The 25,383-nt window shown below is 52.4% G+C and overlaps 4 protein-coding genes and 3 non-coding genes across 11 annotated transcripts in view; 2 read left to right on the top strand and 5 right to left on the bottom strand.

Annotated features, from left to right (window-relative positions):
* Nucleotides 1-507: 507 nt before the first annotated feature.
* LOC118649269 (outer dense fiber protein 4-like) lies at nt 508-4,953 on the bottom strand. The gene is made up of 5 exons (XM_036296164.1): nt 4,606-4,953; nt 3,897-4,180; nt 3,496-3,642; nt 1,201-1,332; nt 508-699 (listed from the first exon to the last, which is right to left on the bottom strand). The coding sequence occupies exons 1-5, from the start codon at nt 4,920-4,922 to the stop codon at nt 632-634; spliced, it is 948 nt and encodes a 315-aa protein (XP_036152057.1). The 5' UTR covers nt 4,923-4,953; the 3' UTR covers nt 508-631.
* LOC118649266 overlaps nt 1,262-25,383 on the top strand; it is a 39,881-nt gene continuing 15,759 nt past the window's right edge. The window contains exon 1 of the mRNA XM_036296162.1: nt 1,262-1,368. The gene's annotated coding sequence lies outside the window, so the exon portion shown is untranslated. The remainder of the gene's footprint in view (nt 1,369-25,383) is intronic.
* LOC118649261 lies at nt 5,075-15,158 on the top strand. Its single transcript, XM_036296153.1, has 6 exons — nt 5,075-5,292; nt 5,991-6,110; nt 8,037-8,237; nt 12,957-13,103; nt 14,253-14,534; nt 14,762-15,158. Exons 1-6 carry the CDS (start codon nt 5,183-5,185, stop codon nt 14,985-14,987), a joined length of 1,086 nt encoding a protein of 361 aa, XP_036152046.1. The 5' UTR covers nt 5,075-5,182; the 3' UTR covers nt 14,988-15,158.
* On the bottom strand, nt 17,546-24,677 carry LOC118649264 (Friend virus susceptibility protein 1-like). Of its 5 annotated transcripts, none has more exons than XM_036296159.1 (3): nt 24,587-24,677; nt 19,310-19,347; nt 17,546-18,270 (listed from the first exon to the last, which is right to left on the bottom strand). In XM_036296159.1, exon 3 carries the CDS (start codon nt 18,255-18,257, stop codon nt 17,697-17,699), a length of 561 nt encoding a protein of 186 aa, XP_036152052.1. In that variant the 5' UTR covers nt 18,258-18,270; nt 19,310-19,347; nt 24,587-24,677; the 3' UTR covers nt 17,546-17,696. The 5 variants fall into 5 exon arrangements, with proteins under 5 accessions (XP_036152052.1, XP_036152054.1, XP_036152051.1 ...); XM_036296161.1 differs by having other exon boundaries at nt 17,546-18,265; nt 24,587-24,672; XM_036296158.1 differs by lacking the exon at nt 24,587-24,677 and adding an exon at nt 22,731-23,257 and having other exon boundaries at nt 17,546-18,265.
* LOC118649314 lies at nt 18,383-18,473 on the bottom strand. Its single transcript, XR_004965595.1, has one exon. It is a non-coding gene; the product is annotated as a small nucleolar RNA SNORD88 (small nucleolar RNA).
* On the bottom strand, nt 19,430-19,507 carry LOC118649319. The gene has a single exon (XR_004965600.1). It is a non-coding gene; the product is annotated as a small nucleolar RNA SNORD88 (small nucleolar RNA).
* LOC118649320 lies at nt 22,824-22,914 on the bottom strand. The gene has a single exon (XR_004965601.1). It is a non-coding gene; the product is annotated as a small nucleolar RNA SNORD88 (small nucleolar RNA).

Below are 25,383 nucleotides of genomic sequence, written 5' to 3'. Positions count from 1 at the left end.
TTAAAAACAAAAACAAAAACAAATGTGACCCCTGGCCGGGTAGCTCAGTTGATTGGAGCATTGTCCTGTACACCTAAAGGTTGCAGGTTCAATCCCTGGTCAGGGCACATACAAGCAGCAAGCAATGAATGCATAAATAAGTGGAACAACAAATAAATCTCTCTCTCTCTCTCTCTCTCTCTCTCTCTCTCTCTCTCTCTCTTTCTCTCTTCTCTCTTTCTCTCTCTCTCTCTTCCCTCCACCTCCCTCCCACTTTCTCTCTCTGAAAAGCAATGGGAAAAAAATCCTCGTTGGCCTAATTCTTGGCTGGCCTTGTGCCTCGAGTCTCTTTGTCATGATTCCCTCCCCTCACTTCTACCCTTAAGTCCCATCCTTCTACCCCACAGGGCCCAAGGGACGACCTCAGGAGGGATGACAGTTCCACAGAACACTGACTAAGGTACTAAGCCAAAAGCATATTCTGGGCAAAAGTACAGATTTAAAAATACTGATTAGTAATTTGAGTGGGGGAGACTCAGAGGGGACTGAAAAGGGACAAGAGTCGTGGCGGGTGTGAGGGCTGGAGAGCAGGGTCTCAGCCCCGTGGCAGGGAGCTGTGGGAGCAGGAAGGAAGGAGGGCCATTCCCATGTCCTAAGTCCAGATGGCCTGGGGTGCCAGGATGAACCAGAAATTCACGTAGTTCATGTAGGAAATGATACCTGAGGGAGGAAGAAAGCAGAGGGGTGAGGTGTAGAGTTCACCAGCCCCACCTGGACCCCAGTCCTCTCCCCATGCCCAATGATACCCCCTACCTTGTCCCCATATACATCCCTACACCCAACCTCAACCCCATTCCCTGCACTGTCCGAATCCATTTCCAAATTCAATCCCGTCCCCAGTTCCATCTCATTCCCTACCCTGTCCCCATATACATCCCTACACCCAACCTCAACCCCATTCCCTGCACTGTCTGAATCCATTTCCAAATTCAATCCTGTCCCCAGTTCCATCTCATCCCCTACCCTGTCCCCAACCCCTTCACCTGCATTTTCCTCAACCCTCCACCTTCAAACCCAAACCTAACCCATCCCCTACCCTGCCACCAATAATCCATTTCCTAACCCAAACCCAACCCCATCCTCATCCCCAACTCTTTCCCGGGCCGTCCCCCATCGGTATCACGGAACCCTGTCCAAACCCAACCCCATCCCAGCTCAGACCAATCGCCAGGAAGCAGAAGATGCCAGTCCACGCCAGGTAGAAGCTACGCCCCAGACTGTACGTCATGCCTTCCTGCAGGAACTCATGGGCCTGCAGCAGGTAGAACAGGACACCCAATACCATGCTGGTCCCTGCAGGAGTACAGGTGTTAGGAGGCTGGACAGCAGGTGTGTGAAGACCCGTGCCCCTGGCTGTGTAACTGCGTGGCTCTTGCCCATTATTTCCCCAATTCCTTTGCCCCCCTGTATCTCTGCTCACAAGCAGGATAAGAGGCTCCTGACAATGTCATAGCAGAGGGCATTGGAAGTGCAAGTCTTGGTCTTTCTGTGGGCCACGGGGGTGTCTAAAACCACAGGCTTTGGGGCCAACTGACTGGAACGCTTGTCTGGCCTCGGCCTCCCACCGTCGGGACACACTCCATCTCTCTGAGCCTCATTCCCCCCATCTGTAAAGTGGGCATAATTGCAGGAACCATCTCCCTGGTTGTCAGGAGAAGAGTTATTGAGGTTGGCCCATTTCCTGGCACACAGGGAGCCCTCAAGAATCAAGCCAGATTAACATCACTGTACTGGGTCTTTACTTTGGGGTTTCTGAGGTAGTGGATAAGGAACTCTGTCATTCTGGATATTTTAGCTGTATTTTTAAATGACATGAATTAAAGATGATTTGTGAAAAGGAAAAGTTTTTGTTTTTTCAGGTAGTGAATGGAGTACTGGGTAATTTTTATTTATAAATTTTTGAGAGAGAGAGAGAGAGAGAATGGAGAGTGAGGAAGACAGAGAGAGAACATCGATTAGTTGTTCCTCTTATTTATACATTCATTGGTTGATTCATGTATGTGCACTGATTGAGGATAAAACTCACAACCTTGGTGTATCAGGACGATGCTCTAACCAACTGAGCTACCCAGCTAGGGCCTGGGTAGGGTAATTTTTTCTTTATTTTCATAGTATAGGAAGTGTTTTCCCTTTGATTAAAAGGGAGACTGGGCAGAAATTATTTTCTTATAGGAAAACGTCCTAGTTTAGAAGACATAAAAGTGAGGCGTTTTCCACCCCATATCCCTTAGAGTTAAACAATCAAGGAGAGCTAACAGACAGACTGGACACATAACATTTGCTAACACGGAAATGTCACCGTCACTCTCCAAAAATGCTCTCTTGATGCAACTGAAAGTTGTGGTCAATTACCCCAAGAGAAGACAATATCCTTCATTTCCAAATTAAAGTGCTCCCCACGGCCCCTTTTTCTAAAAAGTGTGATTTGACATCCAAATGGAACTAAACTATTCTCATCGGAATATAAATGTTGAGTTACTTGGGTGGGAGTATGGAGATAAGGACAGGTCCAATATCTACACCGGGTGATGACATTTCCCAGTTCAGTCCTCACGACATCTCCACGTGGTAGGAAGTTGGCTCAGAAAGATGAAGTAGCTTGAACAAAATCACTGGTGGTGGCGAGGAGGCAGGGTTTGGGGGTGGGGCTGGAACTGGAAATAGAGATGGGATCTTGGTAGAGGTTGAAGTTTGAGAGATAAGGATGGAGGAGGTGGAGGTGGAGGTGGAGGTTGGTGTTGGGTCGTGGTTGGGGGAAAGGATGGACTGGAGATGGATAAGAGGATGGAGCTGGGAGTGAGTTAGGTTGAGTTTCAGAGTGAGGTTCACAGGTGATAGGGCGATGGGGTTGCAATTGGGTGCTGACGTTGGTAAAGGGGTGGGGGATGGCTTGGATTCTGGAGAGAAGATTGAATTGGCATGGGGGTGGGGATGGGCCTGGACAGCGTGGAAGGGGCGGGGGATGTGTTTGAGATGTGTTGGTGATGGAGCTGGGAAGTGAAGTGGGGGCTGGTATTGGGGCTGGAGATGGGGTTAGGTTGAAAATTTATATATATATTATATATATATATATATTATTGGGATGGGTTAAGACAGTGGTCGGCAAACTGCGGCTCGCGAGCCACATGCGGCTCTTTGGCCCCTTGAGTGTGGCCCTTCTACAAAATACCGACTTCTGCGCACGGGCCACAAAGTTTCAATCGCACACTACATGCGTGCCCGCACATGGTATTTTGTGGAAGAGCCACACTCAAGGGGCCAAAGAGCCGCATGTGGCTCACGAGCCGCAGTTTGCCGACCACTGGGTTAAGAGATAGGATTTGAATTGGGACAGAAGGTGAGGATGGGAAGGGGATGCGGTTGGAGTTTGGAGGGAGCGGTTTGGGTGTCATGGTAGGCACCCGGCAAGGTTCGCCTCGCCTTGGTGTCCCTAAAGAAAGGATCTCAGCGCCATGCCTGCCAGGTTGCTGAGGACGATGTTGGAGAAGTCCAGCACGGGCACGTTGGACTTGGTGAAGAAGGTGATGTCTATGAGTATGAGGCAGAGGCAGAAGCTGGTGAAGGCGGAAATGAAGAAGAAGGCCCAGGCAGAGTCCAGCAAGTCTAGGGAAGGAAGAGAACCAGGAACACCAGGATCAGGGTCATGTAGGTGAGGACGAACACACGGCAGCGAGGGTGGTCTTGCAGCAGGGAGCCCCACCCTGGGGAAGGGAGGTTGGTCCGGAGGTAGTGAGGACCGTTGCAGAGAAGAGGGGACACACCCGGGGCAGTGGGGTCATCCCAGGGAAGGCAGAAAGGGGTCCTTAGGACAGAGGAGAAACGCGCCCTGGGAATGGGGAGTCTAGGGCAGGCCTTACAAGCATTGTGGTCTTGCTCATGCAGGCAGGAGACGTCAGAACACCGCACAACGAAGATGGTGTTGATGGGGATGGTTTGGGGCGGGGGGTCAGCAGGACCCCCAGGGAGTGTCAGTGGCACCTGGAAGTGGACCCAGGGCTGGCCCAGAGTGATGAGACCGATGATCACCGCGCCCACCAGGCTCAGCACCAGGCTCAGCTGGCGGCTGAGCTTCTTGGCCTGGTGCAGCAGCCGCGTGCCCACGGGCAGCTGTGAATGTCTGCGTTCAGCCCTGACCAAAAACCTGCTGCAGAGAGCCCACCGCCAGTGTCAGCGCCGCGTCCAGCTCCCCAGCCCAACCATCCCAGGTCCGGCTGCCAGACCCGGTCCCACCCAGTCTACCCTTCAGACTCTTATCTTCTCTATGTCCATCCTCTATACCCTGTCTCCCCCAGGTCCTGCCCTCCAGGTCCCCTTGCCTCCAGATCTAGCTTCCAGGCCCTGCCATCCTAAAATCCCCTCTCCAGATTCTGTGTTATGTCCTACCCATGGCCAGCCTGCAGGACCAGCTTCCAAGACCTGCCACACCTAGGTCCAACCTCTAATCTCTGCTATGCCAGGCATGTTCTGGTCCCTGTCCTTTGACTGCTGTCTCCCTCCACCCCCATCCCCTACCCCCCCAATTCTCACCCAGAACCTGGCCTTTTTGCCTGGACCTCTGCCTCTCACCTGGAAGAGCTGGTGTCCGTGGAGCTGTGTAGCGGGATGCTTTGGACATCGCTATCTGGAGTATTTTTGCTTAATTGGAGGTTGTACAAAGATTCTTTGAAGTCCTCCTGGGAGGTCCAGAGAATTTGTTCCATGCTTTCCATGCTGGCCTCAGGGCTCTCGGTAATTGAAGGGGGGACGTCCACACTGGCCCGGTTTGGGAACTTGATGCCTGGAACCCTTAAACTTTGACTCTGGGTGCTTGTCAAGTTGTCTCCCAAACTGGTTTGATTGGTGTAGGCAACTGATTCTACGCAGGCCAGGGGGATGTGGGGCATCGGCGAAGGCCTGGGGATACTGAACCTACGAATTTGGAAACTCGTTTGGCCACTTGGCGGAACGGTCAGAGTGTTGAGAGGGGTCACTGGCGCTGTGTCTTGGGGGCCGGCTTGGTGAACGCTGCTCACGGAGGGTGTCTCTTGGATACTCGTTTGGCTAATGTTAACAGTGGATGGTGTCTCTTGGATACTCTTTTGGCTAATGTTACCCAGGGATGGTGCCTCTCTGATACTGCCCCAGAGACTCTCGTCAATGGGCGATGGCTCTTGGACGCTGGCCTGGCGAGTGCGCAAGATGGACGAAGGCTCTTGGATGCTGGCCCGGCGAGTGCGCAAGATGGACGGAGGTTCTTGGACGCTGGCCCGGCGGGTGCGCAAGATGGGTGAAGGTTCTTGGATGCTGACCCGGCGAGTGTGGGTGACGGGCAGTGTCTCTTGGATGACAGATGGGTGTTCCTGGATGCTAACCCGGCGAGTGTGGACCGTGGGTGGATGTTCTTGGATGCTGACCCGGCGCGTGTGGAGAATGGGTGGTGGTTCTTGGATGCTGACCCGGCGAGTGTGGACAGTGGGTGGGTGTTCTTGGATGCTGACCCGGCGAGTGTGGAGAATGGGTGGCGGCTCTTGGATGCTGACCCGGCGAGAGTGGGTCACGGGTGGCGGCTCTTGGATGCTGACCCGGCGAGAGTGGGTCACGGGTGGCGGTTCTTGGGTGCTGACCGGGCTAGAGTGGAGAATGGGTGGAGGGTCCTGGGCACTTAGCCTGGAGGTGTTGGGCAAAGGGTCTGAAGTCTCATCTTGGGTGTCACTTTCGGGATCTTCTGTAAGGACATCTGCCTGGTTGCTCTGTTGGCCAGATGGGGACTTGCGGGACATGTGGCGGTAGAGGGCCAAGCCAGTCCCTGGGTGCACTCAACAGTCTGCCAACTGCCTCCGACCTTCTTTCCCGGAACCTCAGTGGCCACTGGAAGTCTGCTTGTCTCTCTCCGGGGTTCAGGCTCTGTCCCTTGGCCTTTTGACCTCTTTGTCCTTTCTTCAGTGTTTCTTGGTCTCTCCTACTGTCCTCAGGCAGGCCTCAGGGCTCCAGGCTGGCCTGAAGTTCGGGCTGCTGGGAGGTTCCGTGACAGTTGGAGAGGTTCCAGGAAGTTGGGATGTTGGCCATGGACGCATCCTGCACAGTGGACCTGTGTGAGTGACATGGGGGTTGGGACTGGGTCTGGGTGCATTCAGTGTGGGGTCTGGGCAGGGTCGGGATTGGGACAAGAAGAGGTCGTAGCTGGGTCAGAGAGGTGTCAGGACAGGGCAAGGGGTGGATTGGGGGGTAGGGAGCAATCTCAGAGTGGAGACAGGGTTAGAGAGGGGCCAGAGCGGGGTCAGGACTAGGTAGGGTTGAGTCACCAGTGTCTCTGAGATTAGTTCTTACAGTTTTCGGAGGTCCTGAAGTTATAATTCCCTCTTCCTACCTGCCTCACTCCACACCCCTTCCAGGGCCCTCTCTGAATCCATTTCACCCCTTTATTTATTACTAGAAGCTCAGTGCACAAAATTTGTGCACTGGAGGGGGGTTGTCCCTCAGCCCGGCCTGCACTCTCTTGCAGTCCGGGAACCTTTGGGGGATGTCCACCTCCTGGCTTGGGATTGGGCCTAAGCCAGCGGTCAGACATCCCTCTTGCAGTCTGGGGTTCTCGCCGTCCAGGACCCTTTGCTCCTTACCGCCTGCCTGCAGTGGAGGTGGGAGAGGCTCCTGCTGTGCTTCCCCTGTGGGAGCTCCACAATGACCACCAGGGGGCAGCTCCTGCATTGAGCTTCTGCCTCCTGGTGGTCAGTGTGCGTCATAGTGACCGGTCATTCCGCTGTTGGCATTTTAGGGTTTTATTATATAGGATAGCAAAGGCTGTGTGCCAGGCAATAGGGGTGCAGCAGGCGATAGGGGTGCAGATTTGTCCTCTATCCTAATGGGGGTCTGTCCTGGAAAACTGGTTAAGGAAAAAAAAAAATCAGTGAAGCCTTAGCTGATTTGGCTCAGTGGATAGAACATTGGCCTGCAGACTGAAGGATCCCGGGTTCGATTCCAGTCAAGGGCAGGTACCTTGGTTGCAGGCTCCTCCCCCACCTGGGCCCTGGTCTGGGCTCCTGAAGAAGGCAACCAATCGACGTGCTTCTCTCACATCGATATTTCTCTCTCTCTTTCCCTCTCTCTCCCACTCTCCCTAAAAAATCAATAGAAAACTATCCCTGGGTCAAGATTTAAAAAAAAAAAAAAAAAAGTCAGTGGAATAACGACTGACAAGTCCGTGAGGAATTGCACATTGTACTCTAGGAGCATTTAATGAGCAACCTGACTAAGAACTGAGGCTGTGGGGGTCAGTTGCCGGGGGTGGGGGTGTCAGAAAGGAGATGCGGAAGAAGTGACATTAGCGGTGAGGGTGATTAAGGCAGTCTGGGCAAAGGTGGAAGCGGAGTGCCCAGGTTGGAGGAGTAGGCGGGACTGCGTGGAGGTAACCAAGTGGGAAAGACCCTGTGAAGTCTAGTTAGTGAACAGTGGGACCCGGGGGGCCCTTGCCAGCTGGGAAGGTTGGCGGGACCACAGGGGCTTGGTGAATATTGGGTGTATCCCCTGCATTTACTCTTTTGACACCATGGGTCATGGCCTCGTGAGCACCCTCTGGAATCTGTGTCGTTGTTGTGCGCGTCCTGGGTTGGGATTTGTGACGTCGAAGGAGATAAGGGGATGAGGTCCAGAGAGGGGCTGGTTCTAGCGAGGGCTTGGGGAATGGGGACAGGAGGATGGGCTTGAGCTTGGAATAGGGTTGAGGATGGGGGATGAGTTGGGCATGAGGGTTGGAGATGGGCAGGGGGCTGTGTTTGGGGTTGAGGACCGAGACTATGGTGGGTGGCGTGGGGCTGTGAATGGTGCTGGAGACAAAGTTAAAACGGGGGATGAGACAGGAACGGAGATGGGGATGTGGTTGGCATCGGGGTTGGGGTGGAAGGGGATTGAGAACGGGGTGGAAGGGGAGGCTCGGGTGGGGACGGAGACACGGCTGTGCTCAGGGACGGACCGCAGGAGGATGCAGGCCCATCCTGACCCCCCAGTCCTCGATTCTTTCCCAGCGGACCCAAACTACTCCTGGGAGGAGGACAGAAAGTACATCCTGCGGGGCTGGGCCCTGGTCTTCAGCACCCTCACGACCCTGATGGTGCTCAGCGCGGTGGACGGGCGGATGGTCTACCTGGAGGGCTCCTACTCTGGCTACATGGGCTTCTGGATCAACTGCAAGAAGTACAAATGCTCCGACGTGGGCCAAGTCACTGGTCAGTGGGGCCATGGACGGGCTCTGGGGCACTCTGCAGGGGATCCTTGGAGCTGATCAGGGGCAGGGATCTTTAGGTGTCCTTGGGGGGAAATCTTTTCAGAGCCTTTGAGAAAGGGTTTCTGGAGATTCTCTGAAGGCCTTGTGAGGGGGTCTTCTGGGGTACTTTTTTTTCTTTCTTTCTTTTCTTTTCTTTTCTTTTTTTTTTTTTTTTAAAAAAAACACCACCGAAGAAAGAAAACAAAATCACCACTGAAGTGAGAAGAGAACTGATATTTTTTTAAAAGTATTTTTTCTTTTAAAATATGTTTTTTAAATATATATTTTATTGATTTTTTACAGAGAGGAAGGGAGAGGGATAGAGAGTTAGAAACATCGATGAGAGAGACACATCGATCAGCTGCCTCCTGCACGCCCCCGTCTTGGGGATGTGCCTGCAACCAAGGTACATGCCCTTGACTGGAATCGAACCTGGGACCTTTCAGTCCGCAGGCTGATGTTCTAACCACGGAGCCAAACCCGTTAGGCTTAAATATGTTTGTTTTTTTAATTGATTTGAGAGAGAGAGAGAGAGAGAGAGAAACATCGATGAGAGAGAACCACCAATTGGCTGCCCCCTGCACGGCCCTCACTGGAGAGCAAACCAGCAACCTGGTCATGTGCCCTGATCGGGACTCCAACCTGTGACCTTTTGGTGCAACCTGTGACCTTTTGGTGCCTGGGACAACGCTCAGCCAACCGAGCCACACCGGCCAGGGCTCCTGGAGTTCTTTCTGGCTCATAAGGAAATGGGAAAGTGAGCACTATACTTGACCGAAAGCCCGCCTGCCTCATCACTAGGTGGCTGGAAACACCATCACTTTCTCTCTCTCTCTCTCATATAACATTTTGTTTTTCCAGAAAAGATGACAAGAGGTTTCAGCAGGAACATTTTGCCTCCTTGTTGGTCTCTTCATTGCTTTTTCAAAAATATATTTTAAAATACATTATTACTGATTTCAGAGAGGGAGAGGAAGGGAGAGAAACATCAATGATGAGAGAGAATCCTTGATCGACTGCCTCCTGCACGCCCCCTACTGGGGATCGAGCTCACAGCCCAGGCATGTGCCCTTGACTGGAATCAAACCTGGGACCCTTCAGTCTGCAGGCTCTATCCACTGAGCCAAGCTGGCTAGGGCTCTTCATTGCTTTTGAGCATTGCAACAGGAGACAGCCCGGAGCCTGGCGCCAGAGTGCCTAGTTCAAATCCTAGTCCAACCACTTGGTAGCTGGGTGATCTTGGATACATTTTTTCACCTCTCTGTGCCTCAGTTTCCACATTTCTAAAAATGGCAGTAATAGCAGTACCAATTTGTGAGCTGTTAATGTGTGAGCTAAAACACATAAAGGAATGAGAACACTGCCTGGCACATATTAAGTGCTACACCAAGTTTAGCTATCCTATCTAATAAAGACGGAATATGCAAATTCACTGTCCCACCGTTACAAAGATGGCGGCGCCCATAGTCACAAGATGGCGACGCCTAGTTCCCTCAGCCTCCCCGGAGGCCCCAGTCCTTTCAAACCCACCGGGGGTGGCAGTGAGGCCGGATCCGCCCTCAGGCCCCCAGCTGCCCAGGGATGGCCCAAGGTGCAGGCAAGCCTCAGATGTTGGCTGCCCAGCTGCCCAGGGTTACCCAAGGCTCAGGTAACCAGGGCCGGCCGAGGCTTGCGCTGCCGGCAGTGGCAGCAGCAGAGGTGTGATGGGGGCGTCACCTTCCCATGGTGGCCGGGTTGCCTCATGCCCCTGAGGGCACCTGGACTGTGAGCAGACCAGGCTGAGGGACCTCCCCTCCAGTGCATGAATTTTCATGCACTGGGCCTCTAGTCTATAATAATAAAAGCAGAGTATGCTAATTAGACCAGATGTCCTCCCGGATGTCCTACCGGATGACCTTCCAGATGAAGAAGCCAGGGCTGCAAGGGAAGCCTGGGTCCCTGGTGCCAGAAGGAAGCTGGTGCTGGCAGCCAGGGGAAGGAAGGCCTACTCTTGCACGAATGTCATGCATCGGGCCTCTAGTAAGTTTTATAAAAACACTTTTCTTTTACCAGCTGCTGCACCTACCATCATTTTATTATTTGTATTTTTAAAATATATTTTTATTGATTTTGAGAGAGAGAGAAACTTATTTGTGAGAGCAAAATATTGATCGACTGCCTCCTACACGCCCCCTACTGGGAACTGAGCCTGAAACCTGGGCATGTGCTCTGACCTAGAATAGAACCATGACCTTTCTTTCAGTGCACAGGACAACGCCCAACTGACTGAGCCACACTGGCCAGGGTAACTACCTTTATTTTATTTTAAAAATTATTATTATTTTAAATCCTCACCTGAAGATACTTTTCCATTGATTTGTAGAGAGAGTGGAAGAGAGAGGGAAAGACAGAAAAATATCAATGTGAGAGAAACACATTGATTGGTTGCCTCCTGCATGCGCCCGGACCAGGGCCTGGGCAGAGGAGGAGCCATGCCCTTTTAAAAATTATATATATAATATAATTATATATTATATGTATAAGAGAGGATAGGGAGAGAGATAGAAACATCAATGATGAGAGAGAATCATTGATTGGTTGCCTTCTGCATGCTGCCCCCCCTCCCTGAACGTTCCCGTCAAAGCCCTGGCTGGGTCACATCAGTACCGCCAACCAAGCCTGGTGGCCAGAGCAATGCAATGCACTGATTGGCTTATAACTGGGGCTGAGAGTGGGGAACAGGTAGGAGGGTGACATGCATGGTGTGGAGGTAAGCCGTAAACATCCACTCTTTTCTGACCAAGCCACAGGATGGGCTGGTCTCTGGGATGACAACAGCCCAACAGCCAGTGTCGCCTCAACTCTCCTTCTCTTGTCTGCTTTCCTTTTTTAGTTTTACTCCCTCAGGTCTCCCAGCCCCCAGGAGGCTGGGAGCAAGGCTCAGGCAGCTCCAGGCTCCTGGTCTTATGGACCAGAGGAGGGACAGCTGTCCCAAAAACTTCAGTTAGAAAAAGTCTAACTGAAGGCTTTGATCATGTGCCCACCTTATGGCCCATCACCATGGTCTGGGGCATGGGACACTGTGATTGGCTCAATCAGAGTCACATGTATCTCTGTGGCCCCAGAGCACAAAGATGTGCCTGGAGAAGCCTTCCATCAGGGTTTTGTAATCACCAGAGAGCGCCATTGCTATTGTGTATATAGGATGAACCTTTTGCTTGCTGGTTAGGTGTTAGAGGTGTGCAGTTTGCCAGAAGCATAGCAGATGAAGTCTTAGCTCATTTGGCTGAAACTGTTCAAAAGCAGGCAAAGTAGGAAGGGGCTGTTCTTCGAAGGAGCTGCAAGTCTTGTCACACTGCAGTGTAAACTGGATAAATATCAGTTCTACTAGAGGCCCGGATGTCCTGAGTGTTGTGCACTCAGGGGTGGGGGGTCCCTCAGCCTGGCCTGCACCCTCTCACAGTTTGGGAGCCCTTGGGGGATGTCCACCTCTGGCTTAGGCCTGCTCTGTGGGGGATTGGGCCTAAGCTGGTAGTCAGACATCCCTCTGGCAGCCCAGGAGCCCTTAGGGGATGTCCGACTGCAGCTTAGGCCCCCTCAGGGAGCAGACCTAAGCCGCATTCAGACATCCTTAGCGCTGCTGAAGAGGTGGGAGAGGCTCCCGCCATCCCTGCTGCGCTTGCAGCCATCAGCCCAGCTTGTGGCTGAGTGGAGCTTCCCGTGTGAGCGTACTGACAGCAGGGGGCAGCTCCTGCATTGAGCATCTGCCCTCTGGTGGTCAGTGCGCATCATAGTGGCCAGTTCCACCATTAGGGTCAATTTGCATATTACCCTTTTATTATATAGGATAGTGAATGCAATGACATCTTTTAGGTACCCTGATTTTAGATATTTGTAAGTTTTTTTGTTTTTGTTTGTTGTTTTTTTGCATGTGTACATCTGTGTGTGTGCTCTGGGAGATGTATGGGGGATGTGGAGAATGTCTGTGTTGGGGGGCGTTCTATGGTGTGAATGGAGGTGACATTGGAAGAGGTTTTGGGGTGTGAAAGGGGTCACTAGGGGACCTAGGAGTGTGAGGGGAGAGGAGTAGAGAGACACCCACCTTCCTGGCTTCCACACCCCGGAACCCCTCTTCATCACTGAAGAGACTACAGTGTCTTGGATAACTTTGCACGTGTGTTTGGGCATGTCTGGGAGTGATAGTGAGGATACTGTGAGTTGCTGTGGGACATCTTTTGGGAGTGTGAGTGGGGCGACTTTGGGAGTAACTGTGGGGGTGACTCTAGAAATGATTGAGATGATTCTGTGGCGTGACCTCAAGAATGTGAGTGGGGGTGACTCAGGGGTCATCTGTGGGGTGACCCTGGTATGCGTAGTTGATTAGGAGGGTGTCTGGGGCTTATGTTTAGGGCGAATGGGGGTTGATTTGGGAGAACTCTGAGGGTGTGAGTGGGGATGACTTGCAGTTTACAGGTTCCCCGGGGGGTGATTTTGTCAGAGTCATATTTTGGGGTTTCTAGGAGGTGACTTTGGTGATGGGAATGGGAGTGACTTTGAGGACGTCTGTAGTCAAACTCTGGGGGGCCTTTGGGGGTACTGCTCAGGGGTGTCATTGACATGAGCTTAGAGGTTGACCTTGGAGAGCATCTGGGGGTGACTCTGGGACAATCCTCCCTCCCCCCACTTCCCCCATTCCCCCCAGTTCTCATCCACATGAGCATGGGCTTCATGATGCTGGCCTTGGCCACTTGTCTCATCCTTGTCACCACCATGGTCCTCTCCTTCTGGCCGGTCTTCCGCCGCCTGAACAAGACCGACCTTATCTTCAGTTTACTCAGCTTCAGCATTGGTAAGTGTGGGCCTGGGGGATGGGGTGCCCTCCCAACCCCAGCATCTGTGCCCTGGGAGGCGGATCTCAGACTTTTCTGTCCCAGGGTCACCTGGGTCCGTCTTTGACACTTTCTCTCACAGTTCTCCTTCCTCTGTCTTTCTCAGTTGGGGTGAGTAGGGTAGAGGGCGTCTCTGACTGTCGAGAGCGTGTGTGTGTGTGTAGGTGTGTCTGGAGGTTCTGGGCTACCTGCTTAGCCTAGTGTCCATCTCTGGCCCCACCCAAGCGCAGGGTTCCTGGTTATCCTCAGCATGACGCTCTTTGTAGCCAACTGCCAGGCCCTGAGACCAAAGCCATAGATTCCCTGTTTACCTACTACCTATGCTGGGGCAGAGGCGCCTTGATACTGTGGATTGGTCAGAGCTGCCCCCATAGGGAAGAAGGGGCGGGCCCAGAGAGAACCCTGGGCTGAGCTTTGCTGGATGGTTGTGAACCCAAGGAGGCGGGGCCTAGGGGAAGTGGGCGGGGCCTCCACCAGGCTGGGAGTCCAGTAGCCTCCCCAGCTCCTCCTGCCCAGGAGTCCTGAGCTACTTAAACTATGGGGGCATGTGGAACCAGGCCTCCATCAGCTGAGATCGTTGGGTGAGCTACTGGCGGGCTTCTCAGCTGTGAGGCACACGTCCAGACAGTCGGACGCAGACCGCAAGCAAGTCGTGGCCTGACCCAGTTCGCTCCCATGCTAGGGGATCCCCGCCAAGCCTCACTCAGTCAGCGTTTCTCAGGATATGGAGGTATCAATAGAGGTATAGCGTCTGGAAGGAGGGAGGAGATGGTGTTCTAAGAATTCAGCTCCTCTGGGAGGACAGGCTGTTGAATTGAGCTGTCCAATCATATTTTGCATCCATTTGACCAATTTTTTTTTTTTAAATATATTTTTATTGATTTCAGAGAGGAAGGAAGAGGGAGGAATAGAAATGTCAATGATGAGAGAAAATCATTGATTGGCTGCCTCCTGCACGCCCCACACTGGGGATCAAGCCCACAATCTGGGCATGTGCCCTGACTGGGAATTGAACCTCGACTGCATGGTTCAGAGGTTGACACTCAACCACTGAGCCACGCCAGCAGGGCCATTTGACTAATCTTTATTGAATGATTCCCTGTACCCAGTGGGACTGCCTTCAGGGTGAGCAGCTTTGGGGGCTGGGTTCCTAAGGAGCCTGGGGACATCTGGGAGGCAGCTGGATGCAGGAGCCTGGAGCGCAGAGAGAGGTCGTCAGGGGAGGAGAGAGGAGGTGGCTCAGCCCTGATCTGCCGGCAGCACGACAGCACCCTGCTGGCCCTCCAGGGGGCCCTGGGCCTCTACGACGGGCACACCCCGCCCTATGCTGCCTGCCTGGGCTTCGAGTTCCGGAGGAGCCGGGGGGCCCTCGACGACGACGAAGATGCAGGGTGAGGAGAGGTGGCGCCTGGGAACGGGCGGGCAGAGCTCTCCAGAGGAGGGATGGTGGCAGGCAGAGGGCCGCCCCGGCACCGGCCTGGAGGGGGAGTTGGCCAGGGAGGCCATCAGGAGGTTGACGGGTGGCCAGGAGCCCAGCTCCTCCATTCAGATGCTTGTAGATTTGAGGTCAGTGGCAGGGGAGGTGAGGAGCCTTGCTGCCACGCCTCTCTCTCTGCAGGAACGTCACCATCTCCCTCTTCTACCGCAACGACTCCGCCGGCCTGCCCCTGAGCCTCAGCCTCCCCGGGTGCCCAGCCCCCTGCCCACTAGGCCGCTTCCGCCAGCTGACCGCCCCGGCCCGGCCTCCAGCTCACGGGGTCCCCTGCCACGGCACCCATGAGACTCCCACTCCCACGGGTGAGGCCCTTGGTGTTGGGGTGGGAATAGGAGGGTTCAAGTCCTGAGACTCACCCCTCCTGTTCTCCCTGCAGCCACCGTCGTGCCCCTGTTGGCTGGGGCTGTGGCCATGCTGGCGGCGCTCTGCATAGGGCTGGGCTTGCTGGCCTGGCTGCATGCGGGCCTGGGGAGACCCTGTGAGTGCCATGAAACTGGGCACCCCTTCCCCACTGCTGACCCTGGACCCCAACATGTGTGTTCACCTCTTGTACCAGCTTCCATGATTTACTGTGTGCGCCTGTGTAGGGGGAACAGACACACAGAGCTCCCAGGCCTGGGAGTCACAAGTGGTTGTGTGCACACACATGTACATGGTTTGTGCACATGCATGTAGCTCACATGTAGATATTTGAACATTCTGCATGTGATGGCACACCTGTGCATGTTTGATAAGCCCCTATACACACGTGCAATCTGTCTAGTATCCAGAGAGCTAAGCCAGGTCCCAAGGCTGCGTGACTTGGGAAGCCACAGGCCTCTGTTCTCCCATCTCAGGGTGAGTCAAGAGTCAGACCTCAGCACCTACGAAATGAACCTCCTAGGACCAGCAGAGCAGGTGCAGCTGGACCATTCTCAGGACTGTCATCCGGCCATTTAAATAAAATGTTAGATTCAGGTCCCAGCCACATCTCAATGGCTCACAGGCCGCACGTGGCTGTTGGGCTCAGTGGGTGTAGCGCCCAGACAGCAGTTACGCTCCTGCAGCCACTGAACTCCCCACCAGCCAGGCATCAGGCTGAAGTGTGTGAACACCCCAGATCAGAGCACTGGGGGCGGGGGTGTTGGTGTGTAGCAGGCAGCCACTCACTCAGTGCCCACTACAAATGGCAGAGTTGGAGAATCGAAGGTGGATTGGGGGAGAGGATGTGGCTAAAAGTCAATCCCAGCTACCAGGACCCTCTAACCCTCCCCTGGGGGAAACGGGGTGCAGAGCCCCCCAGACTGTGAGAGGAGAAAGCTGGATCTACCCAACTCCCAGCACTGTGGGCAGGGGATCATGCCCTGGGCTCTGAATGTAGCCTAGTCACCCCACCATCACACCCATTGTTGATGCTGGACAGGCCTTAGGAGTGAGGCTGCCACGCCAGATGCCCTCTGTACTGGGTCCTGGGAGGGACCCAGCTTCTTCTCATGCAGGGAAGGCCCAACTGAGTTCTCAGGTTTCCCTGCCCGGCTGCTAGGGCTTGATGGAACATAGGTCTCTCTCAGTAGGGCCCATGGAGACAGGCGTGTCCAGAACCCTGCCCCATGAGGGTTCTGGAAATGGCTCTGCATGGGGGCCGCGTCAAGCACCACAGTTCATATGCAGCGATGCTCACTATTTAAGCCCTCACTCCCCACCCCCAGCGGGATTCCTGGTCAACACTTAACCCAGACACTGGCCAGAAACCACACATGCAGCAAGAGACACTGTGACTGGCAGTCCCTTCCCCAGGTGAGCAAACAGCAGGCTGGCTTCAGAGGGAAAAGGTGTTACAAACAAAAGTCTTAAGAGAGAAAAACCAAGACAACAGAGAAGAGTGTGCTTAAAACCAAAGTGCTGTAAATGTTGTAAGTGAAAACAATGAATTAGCAAATAAAAACAGTGCAAACTTTATGTAGGCCATGGGGTCTTCCCGCTGGGCCTGTAGTGCTTTGGGAGCCTGAGGGGGGCCCACCCAACATGCTATTTCAGCTGAAATATAAGAGGCCTCCTGGGTTCTTTACAGAATCACTGTGGCCAGCCAGTGACACTAATGAAGTAGCTACCAGGGGCAAGGACACCTTATTCTTCTGGGCTCCTCAAAACTAGGTGAGGGTGGCCTGCCCATAAAGAACACAACAGCCTTAGCCAGTTTGGCTCAATTTATAGAGCCTGCGGACCAAAGGGTCCCTGGTTTGATTCTGATCAAGGGCACATGCCCGGCTTGCAGGCTCAATCCCCAGTAAGGGGCATGCAGGAGGCAGCCAATCAATGATTCTCATCATTGATGTTTCTATCTCAATCAATACATATGCAGTGGGGCCTTGACTTACAAGTGTCCCGACTAACGAGTCTCTTGGCCGATTTTTTGCTTTGAGTTGACAGAGTAATTTGAATTAAGGAGCTCCTTAACGAACTCGGTCTTGGATCGAATTAAACTCGTAAGTCAAGGCGCCACTGTATAGGGCAGCCGTGGGCAAACTACGGCCCGCTTGAAATGAACTAAAAAAGAAAAAAAAAAAAGACCGTACCCTTTTATGTAATGATGTTTACTTTGAATTCATATTAGGTCACACAAATACTCTATCCATGCTTTTGTTCCTGCCCTCCGGTCCAGTCTAAGAACCCATTGTGGCCCTTGAGTCAAAAAGTTTGCCCACCCCTGGTGTTCCAAAATTCACGCAAGATTTGCAATTCAATTCAATTGCACATCTTGTGTGAATTTTGGGACACCCTATATACATATATAAAAAAAATACTCAACTCTTACATCTTAAAAACAAAAGGGCAGTCCCTCAGGGGACTTTTCATCTCCCCCCCTCCCCGAGGGCCCAGCTCCTACCCTCAGGTCTTGATGGAGTAGGGGGGAAGGGGGACGGGGGGTTGTGTGTGTGTGTGGGGGGAAGGGCCAGTGCTGCTTTTCCTCCAGCCTTGAGGTTGGGAGGCTGCAGCTACGTGTGGCCTCCTTGATGGACTGCTTGCCCACCTTCTCCTTGGACACGCCATGGCTCAGGAGCCAGCCCTGAAATCAGCCCTAAGGTTTCAGCCGTGAAATCGCCATCACCACCTTCAGCACTGTCATGTCCTTGAGTGGCAGGTTGACCAGCGACTGCTGCAAATGGGGCACGGCCTGGGCCAGCAGGTGCTGATGCAGGTTCTGTGTGAAGGGCATGTCCTCAGGTGTAGGCTTTGGTGCCTGCTCAGATGCAGGCTCATGGTATATCCACTCCAGCATGCCCATCAGGCGCACCAGCAGGATGCAATGCTCCATGATGACACAGGATAAAAAGGGCATCCCAATGTGTAGGATGGACGGCCAGTACTGGCGCCAGGCCTGCAGCAGCCAGGTGAGTAGCGCCTTGCGGCTGCCCTGCAAACCCTTGCAGAGGCAGTTGAAGATGGTGTCGCTGGTCAGGTTACCCAGCAGTGCCAGCTCCTGGGAATTTAGGGCCAGGGCCAAGCCGCCTTGGTCATACACCCGCAGGATCCAGGCGATCATGTGCTCCTCAGGCTTCTGCTTGAAGTGCTGTGCAATGGCCAGGAGCTCAGTGAATGTGTAGTAGCGGTGTGCTGGCCCCATATTGTTCTCGGCCATGGTCACAGCTGCCCTGGAGGGAAACAGCAGGAAGCACAAGGGGTGCTACTAAAGGAGCTGCAGGTAGGGACACAGGGGCACCAGGTGTGGCAAACAATTACAGCTGCAACACCTCCCTGGAGCTGGGGCCCCTCAGACCCCTGGGTGTCAAAGGTTCCAGGGGGCACAGTGTCCTCATGAGAAGTCAGAGCCCAGTGCTGGACATCATAGGGGCCCCAAGCACAGCCCATCTAATCCCACTGCTCATGCATCTACCTCCTTACACATCCCCACCCACCCATCCCATCTCTGCACAGTGGTGGTCACATGATTCAGGAGTGGTGTGGCAGTTTTGGGGGCTGCCCTCTCTGGGGGGCTCCGCTGTAAGTCCAGGCCACAGCATCCACACAGGAACCTCCACCTCAGCCAGGCAGGCAAGTCACAGATGGGTCATTAGTGGGGATCAAAACCAACCTCTTTAGCCCTAGCAGGTCTGGCTCAGTGGTTAGAGTGTTGGCCCATGGACTGAAGAGTCCTGGATTTGAGTCTGGTCGAGGGCATGTACCTTGGCTGCAAGCTCAATCCCCAGTCCTGGTCACGGTGCGTGTGGGAGACAACCAATTGATGTGTCTCTCCCTCTTCCTCTAAAAAAAAAAAAAAAACCAAACCAAAGGAAAAATACCCTTGGGTGAGGATTAACAACAGCAAAAGCCAACCTCGTTGGTTCTGCCGACTTAGCTACAGGGAAGAGGCAAACAGAGAGCACAACCATCACCTCAATGTGCATGGAGATTGCAGAAATAAGGCCCTTTCCCCTTTTCAAAAAGGAGATGGCGCGGGGAAATCAGTCTCTGTACATGCAGGTCCTCAGCTGTGGAACAGGAACAAAGCACCCAGCTCATTGGGCTCCTGAGGTCTGACGGACCAAGTGCAGAGCACTGTGCATGCTCAGAGTGGGTGCTCAGTACCTCTCATTATACCAACATCACCACAATTTAGGTCTTTTTAACTAGAAATTTGTAACATTAGAAACATGATTATTATGGAGTCAATAAGAATACTTCTGTTCTTACCAAGGATGGGAGGGGCTGTTGACTCCTGGAGGAACCACCTGCAGAAAGGAGTAGGGAGGGAAAGCAGTTAGCGGGGGTGCAGGGCAACCATAGTCCCCCATGCATCCCTCCCCAGAGCCAGGGCCCCTGTCAAAGATCCCAGGGGGCACCATGTCCTCAGGTGAGGTCAGAGCCCAGTGCTGGACATCATGGGGACCCTAGTCTCCCTCTTCACCCAGGCCCCAGAGCTACTTGCCTACAGTCCTAAGGGGACAACACAGACAAGAACGCAAAGATCCAGGCAGGAAAAACGACTAATACATGGCCCTGAGCTGCAACAACAGAACCCCCATCGCCTGCCTTCTGACACTGTATCTCATTGACACCTCAGTGGCTTATCCCTGGGTGTCACACTACTTGTATGACCTGCAGCACCTGACCTAAGCCCCACTGTTGAAAATGGGGATAGATTCGCCTTGCAGACAGGCTGTTGGCAGAATCCAATGAGATAAAGGTGTCCCCTTGGCTCAGCTCCAAGGTGGGTCCGATGAGCACATCCCTGCACGTGCTCTGCCCACACCTCAGGCCTGCTTTCCCACCCAGCTCCCCAAAGCATCCAGCTCTGGGCCAGGCCTGCATCACCATTCCTTGCTTCTTAACCTGGGGAAGCAGCTATACCAGAACCTTCTGAATCAGAGAAAAGTTAAATGCCTGCCATCAGGATCTGGGAGGATCTGATGAGTTCTCGAAAGTACTCAAACAGGGCAAGCACTCCCTATTGTGAGCTACTTTAGCAAAAGGAAACCCTTAAATCCAAGTTTTTTGTAGAAATATGCTGTCCACTTGTATGCATAGATCAGGGGTGGGCAAACTTTTTGACTCGAGGGCCACAATGGGTTCTTAAACTGGACCGGAGGGCCGGAACAAAAGCATGGATGGAGTGTTTGTGTGAACTAATATAAATTTACAGTCTTTTTTTTTTTTTTTAGTTTTCTTCATTTCAAACGGGCCGAATCTGGCCCGCGGGGCATAGTTTGCCCACGGCTGGCATAGATGCATGGTCCATGAACACAGACAATGGAGTGGTGAGGGTCTGGGGGACAGACAGGACACAGGACAGGCTGGAGAGGATCAATGGGGGAAAAATAGGGAACAGGTGTACTGGTTAATAATGCGGATTTTATAATCAAAACACGGCAATTTAATGTCCATTGCTAGCTACCCATCTTTCCGACAATTTGTGGATATCGTCCCAATAGAACTTTTCTTGTTTTGAGACAAACCATTCAGAGACCCAATTTTCCACTTCTTCATGTTTTGAAGTGCTGCTCAGAAAGTGCGTGTGCCATTGATTGGAACAAGTGGTAATCTGAAGGAGCAAGATCTGGTGAATACGGCGGGTGGGTTAATACTTCCTAGGCAAGATCTTTTAACGTGTCTTTAACTGGTTTTAAAGTGTGTGACGGTGTGTCATCATGATAAAATGACTTTGCCGTATCTTCTGGCCCATTCTGGTCATTTTATGATCAAAGCATGGTTCAAATTATTTGTTGCCGGTAGTGATCAATATTAACAGTTTCACCTGGTTCTAGCAGCTCATAATACACCACACCTTTCCGATACCACCAAACACAGATCATTGTCTTCTTTATGAAGCGATTTGGCCTTGCATCGATGTTGATGGTTGACCTGCATCAACCCATGATTTTGTGCATTTGGGATTCTCAAAATAAATCCACTTTTCACTGTTGGTCACAATTCGATGCAAAAGACTTTCTTTCTTGCCACTGAAGCAACATTTTACTGATGACTTTTCGGTTTTGCATTTGTCTTTTGTTCGGTTGATGTGGCACCCATTTTCCTTCCTTTAAATTCTTTCCCATTGCTTGTAAACAATCGGAAATTGTTTGCTGAGCAACATCTAATCTTTCTCCAAGTTGTTTCTGAGTTTGACTCACATCTTCATCTAATAAGGCTTGTAAGTGCTGGTCTTCAAACTTTTGGTTGACCTGGATGTTCTTTTGTCTCTCACATCGAAATCATCACTTAAAGCGTTTAAACCAGCATTCACAAGTATCTTGAGATGGAGCATGTTCACCATAAGCTTCCCAAAGTATATGATAACTTTCAGCAGCACTTTTCTTCAAAATAAAGTAATGAATTAAAACTTCCTGCAAATGTTTTTTTTTTGGCATGAAATTCGACATTTTAAGTGTAAAAATATCTACGATGTTAACACCTTCAGAAAATTTGACATGAAGTTTTGAAGCTTGCTGTGAATGCAAAATAGCATATGTATCAAATTGTACATATATTAACCTATGTGTAACTCCATCTATTGAAAAAAAATCCACATTAACCGGTACACTGTATGTAATACTTTCAACAACAATAATAAAAAAGACAGACACTATCTCCCCTGCCCCCCCAATACCTCTGTCAAGCTGGCACCTCCCTCCCTCCACACTTTCCCAGAAATTCCCTCTCAGTGGGCACTTAGGGTGAAGAGCACCAGCCCCTCAAAAGACAATTTGGGCCCAGCTGGTGTGGCTCAGTGGTTGAGTGTCAACCTATGAACCAGGAGGTCACAGTTGGATTCCTGATCATAGACACATGCCTGGTTTGTGGGCTTGAAACCCAGTGTGTGTATGTGTGGGGGGTGGGGGTGCGCGTGCAATCAATGATCAATGATTTTCTCTCATTATCTCCTCCCTAAAGGGCCTGCCAGCAAGTGTTGTAAGATCCAAGAACAGGGAACAGAGGGAAATCCCTCTTAGAGCCTAGAACACTTGCTCCTCTTTGGGTAACCTGTATCCAGGCCCATTTTATGACTTAGATCTTTGAAACACTTGCGAAATATCTGCCATGGTGCACTGTCATTTTAACAGCTGTGTGTCAGTAGAGGGTAACTTTATTAACTATAAGTTTATATGCACACAATTTATGGAAAGCTGTCTCAACTTGGCTAATATACTATATGCAGCCTAGAAACCAGTGACAGTATTAACTGCTAGCCACTGTTTCTTTTCTTCTGCTAAGTCTGAAAATTGGACTTTTGATTAGTCCCCCCAAACCCAAAAATATATGTATATTTCTTCCTTTCACAGCCTGTGCATTTCACTATATTCAACCCTTCCTTTCAAAGGCAGGATATATCGTGCCCTGCCTCCACCTCCCTCCCCCACAACTATGAGACAACAACCTCTCTGCTCTTGATATGTTGTGTCAGATGCTAGACACAGAAACTGAGACTGAGGCTAAGGAGTACAATCACTTGACTGATACCTCAAACCCACCAATAGCAGAGCTGGGATTTGTATGTAAATACTGAGCATGACTGTTCACATATAAATTAGGTCCCAGGGATATCTGCTGTGAAGTCACTCAAAATGCAGGTGTTTTAGACCTGGGTGGGTCAGGGAGTGGGAGCAAGGATTCTTACCAAGATGGGGTGGTGGTGGGTGGCCCCTCAGCTTGAAGAGACACCCGAAACAGGGAAGGACTTAGTGAGAGTATGTAAAGAAACAGTCTGGGGGGACCACTTGGACCCCCGTGTGTTAAAGGTCCCAGGAGGGACTGTGTCCTCAGGGGTGATCGGAGCCCAATGCTGAACATCATGGGAGCCCCAGTCCCTTGGCAACCGGGCCCCAAGGCCACTCTCCTTCAGGGATTGAGACCACGCCAACAGCACTTAAGAAACTGGGAAACATTAGGGGTGACAACGGCATTGTCATTAAGTAGAAAATATTATTTCAGGAACATTAAGTGGAAACTACTTTGGATGAAATCAATTTACTTTCGAAACACTAAGTGCTGAAAAAAATAACACTTAAGTGCAAATAACACAAACATGTGACTTGTTTCAAATATCAAGATTATGTGTATTTCCTGTATGTTTGAATATTTCACTAATAAAAAGTAAAGTGTGCCGAAACCGGTTTGGCTCAGTGGATAGAGCATCGGCCTGCGGACTGAAAGGTCCCAGGTTCGATTCCGGTCAAGGGCACGTACCTGGGTTGCGGGCATATCCCCAGTAGGAGATGTGCAGGAGGCAGCTGATCGATGTTTCTAACTCTATCTCTCTCCCTTCCTCTCTGTAAAAAATCAATATAATATATTAAAAAAAAAAAAAAAAAAAAAAAAAAAAGTAAAAAGTGTTGTTGCTCAGCCCTAACCAGTTTTGCTCAGTGGATAGAGCTGCTGCCTGCAGACTGAAGGGTCCCAGGTTCGATTCTGGTCAAGGGCATGTACCTTGGTTGCAGGCACATCCCCAGTGGGGGGTGTGCAGGAGACAGCTGATCAATGTTTTCCCCTCATCCATGTTTCTAACACGCTATCCCTCTCCTTTCCTCTCTGTAAAAAAAAATCAATAAAACATTTAAAAAAAGAAAAAGTGTTGCTCAGTAGTGGAGCATGGACTAATGAACCAGGTCACCGTTCAAGGGCACATGCCCGGGTTGCAGACTAGATCCCCTTTAGGGGGCGCTCAGGAGGCATTGATATTTCGATCTCTCCCTCACCCTTCCTCTCTGGAAAAAAAAGTAAAAAGGGGCACGGAAAAAAAAGAAACGCACGGGGCAGTGGCAAAAAGACGGCAATGCCAATGATGAATGAATGAAAAAATCTTCCCACTTGGGACACGGTGGTGTTTGGCGGGGGAGACGGGAAATGAGCTTCACAGCCGGTAGCCTAGGGCGAGCCATTGCCCAGCAGCCAGGAAGCCCAAGTCCAAGGCATTAAGGTCTGACTAGCCCAGAACTAATGTTTAACCGACTGTGCAGCGTGACGGGGTCAACAGGATTCCTGACGGCGGACAGAGGCCTCGTTTGTCTTCTCCTGAGGCCATTCCTATCCGCTTCTCGGAACACCAGCCATTCGCGTGGAGACCCCACTCCCACGTTCCCCTTCGCGGCCTCTGGGGTCCGAACTCGCCTCAGTCTCTGTTCGAGGCGGCAAAACATGCGCAGCCGCCTGGGGTGGGACACACAGCAGCGAGGTTGGAAGGGAAGTACGGGCGGCAAATCTCAGGAGAACTCGCCGCCTCACGTACCCCGCCCCCCAGGAAGACGGACAAAAAGGCGGACGCCAGGCCGCGCTTCGGCGGTGAGAGTCCTCCCTACTGCGCGCGACCCCGACCCGCTCCAGACGCCCCAAGATGCGGGGAGAAGGCCGTGGTCCCGACCACGCGACAGCGTGGCCATCCCGCCACAGCCCCGGGCACCTCATTGCACGCGCGGCCCAGATCCCCAAGCCCTGCCGCGCAGACGGAAAGAAACCGAAGACGAAGGAAACACTCACCAGAGTCCGACTTTCTCCTCAATGAACAGGGTAGGGCTCGCTCTCGCGTCCCACTTTATAGAGCGCGCCGCTCGCAGGGCCCTCCCCCCCCCCCCCGGCTAGTCTGGGCTCCGCCCCGAGGTGTCTATTGTCGGCGCCGGTGTCAGAGCCCCCCGCTTCCGTGCTTGAGGAAGGACAGTGTCTGTCCCCGTTAGTATCCTCCTGAACGTCGGGACATAATACGTTGCCCCCGTAGGTGGAGAACACAAATCGAGGAAATATCGCCGCCTTTTGTCCTGTCAGGTTCGTCAGGCACTTCGGTGGACGGCCCCAAAGGAGGATCCGGAAAAGGAAGGACCCCGAGTGGGGGCAAGGCCGGAAAGGGAAAACTGGCGGTGTCCGCGCCACAGCCCTGGCGGAAGAGGCGGGGCCGACCCCCGACGTAATCCCAGAGGCAGAGTGGGAGGCGGGGCCAGAGCTGAGATTGACAGGGGGAGTTCTGGGAGGGCGCTCAGGTGCCGAGGAGTAGAGGCTTAGCCTGGACTCTGGTTCGGGGCGGGGAGGTGCGGGGGGCGGGAGGCGGGGAGAGGGGGGCGGGCTGGGGTCCTGGACTCCCGGGTCCGAGGGAGGAGGACGGGGACAGGACTCGAGCTGAGGCAGGACCGCGTTTGGTGCTCGTTCCCCGGCTTTTAGATCGCCAAAGACCTGGGGGCTGGGTTTCATGGTAAGTTGGCGACCTAAGGCGTGTGTTTCAACAGACGTGATGGTAAAACGGTTTTTTTTTCTTCTTATATTTTATTGATTTTTTACAGAGAGGA

The sequence above is a fragment of the Myotis myotis genome, unplaced genomic scaffold (assembly GCF_014108235.1).
Source record: "Myotis myotis isolate mMyoMyo1 unplaced genomic scaffold, mMyoMyo1.p scaffold_m19_p_28, whole genome shotgun sequence".
Taxonomy (NCBI): domain Eukaryota; kingdom Metazoa; phylum Chordata; class Mammalia; order Chiroptera; family Vespertilionidae; genus Myotis; species Myotis myotis.
Note: the sequence above shows the minus strand (reverse complement) of the source record. Positions and strands in the feature narration are given on the sequence as shown.

Bases quoted from the DNA above. Each gene is read 5' to 3' on its own strand.
- LOC118649261 (XM_036296153.1), top strand. From the start codon at position 5,183: ATGGCTCTTGGACGCTGGCCTGGCGAGTGCGCAAGATGGACGAAGGCT. The intron at 5,293-5,990 runs GTGCGCAAGATG...TACTGTCCTCAG, and splicing joins CTTGGACGCTGGCCCGGCGG to GCAGGCCTCAGGGCTCCAGG. The intron at 14,535-14,761 runs GTGAGGAGAGGT...CTCTCTCTGCAG, and splicing joins GACGACGACGAAGATGCAGG to GAACGTCACCATCTCCCTCT.
- LOC118649269 (XM_036296164.1), bottom strand. From the start codon at position 4,922: ATGCCCCACATCCCCCTGGCCTGCGTAGAATCAGTTGCCTACACCAAT. The intron at 3,643-3,896 runs GTAAGGCCTGCC...TTCCTTCCCTAG, and splicing joins TGAGCAAGACCACAATGCTT to ACTTGCTGGACTCTGCCTGG. The intron at 1,333-3,495 runs GCATGGCGCTGA...GTACTCCTGCAG, and splicing joins CGTCCTCAGCAACCTGGCAG to GGACCAGCATGGTATTGGGT.
- LOC118649264 (XM_036296158.1), bottom strand. From the start codon at position 22,906: ATGATGTTCAGCATTGGGCTCCGATCACCCCTGAGGACACAGTCCCTC. The intron at 19,348-22,730 runs GTAAGAATCCTT...TCCTTTCTGCAG, and splicing joins CCCACCACCACCCCATCTTG to GTGGTTCCTCCAGGAGTCAA. The intron at 18,266-19,309 runs GTAAGAACAGAA...CCTCCAGGGCAG, and splicing joins AACAGCCCCTCCCATCCTTG to CTGTGACCATGGCCGAGAAC.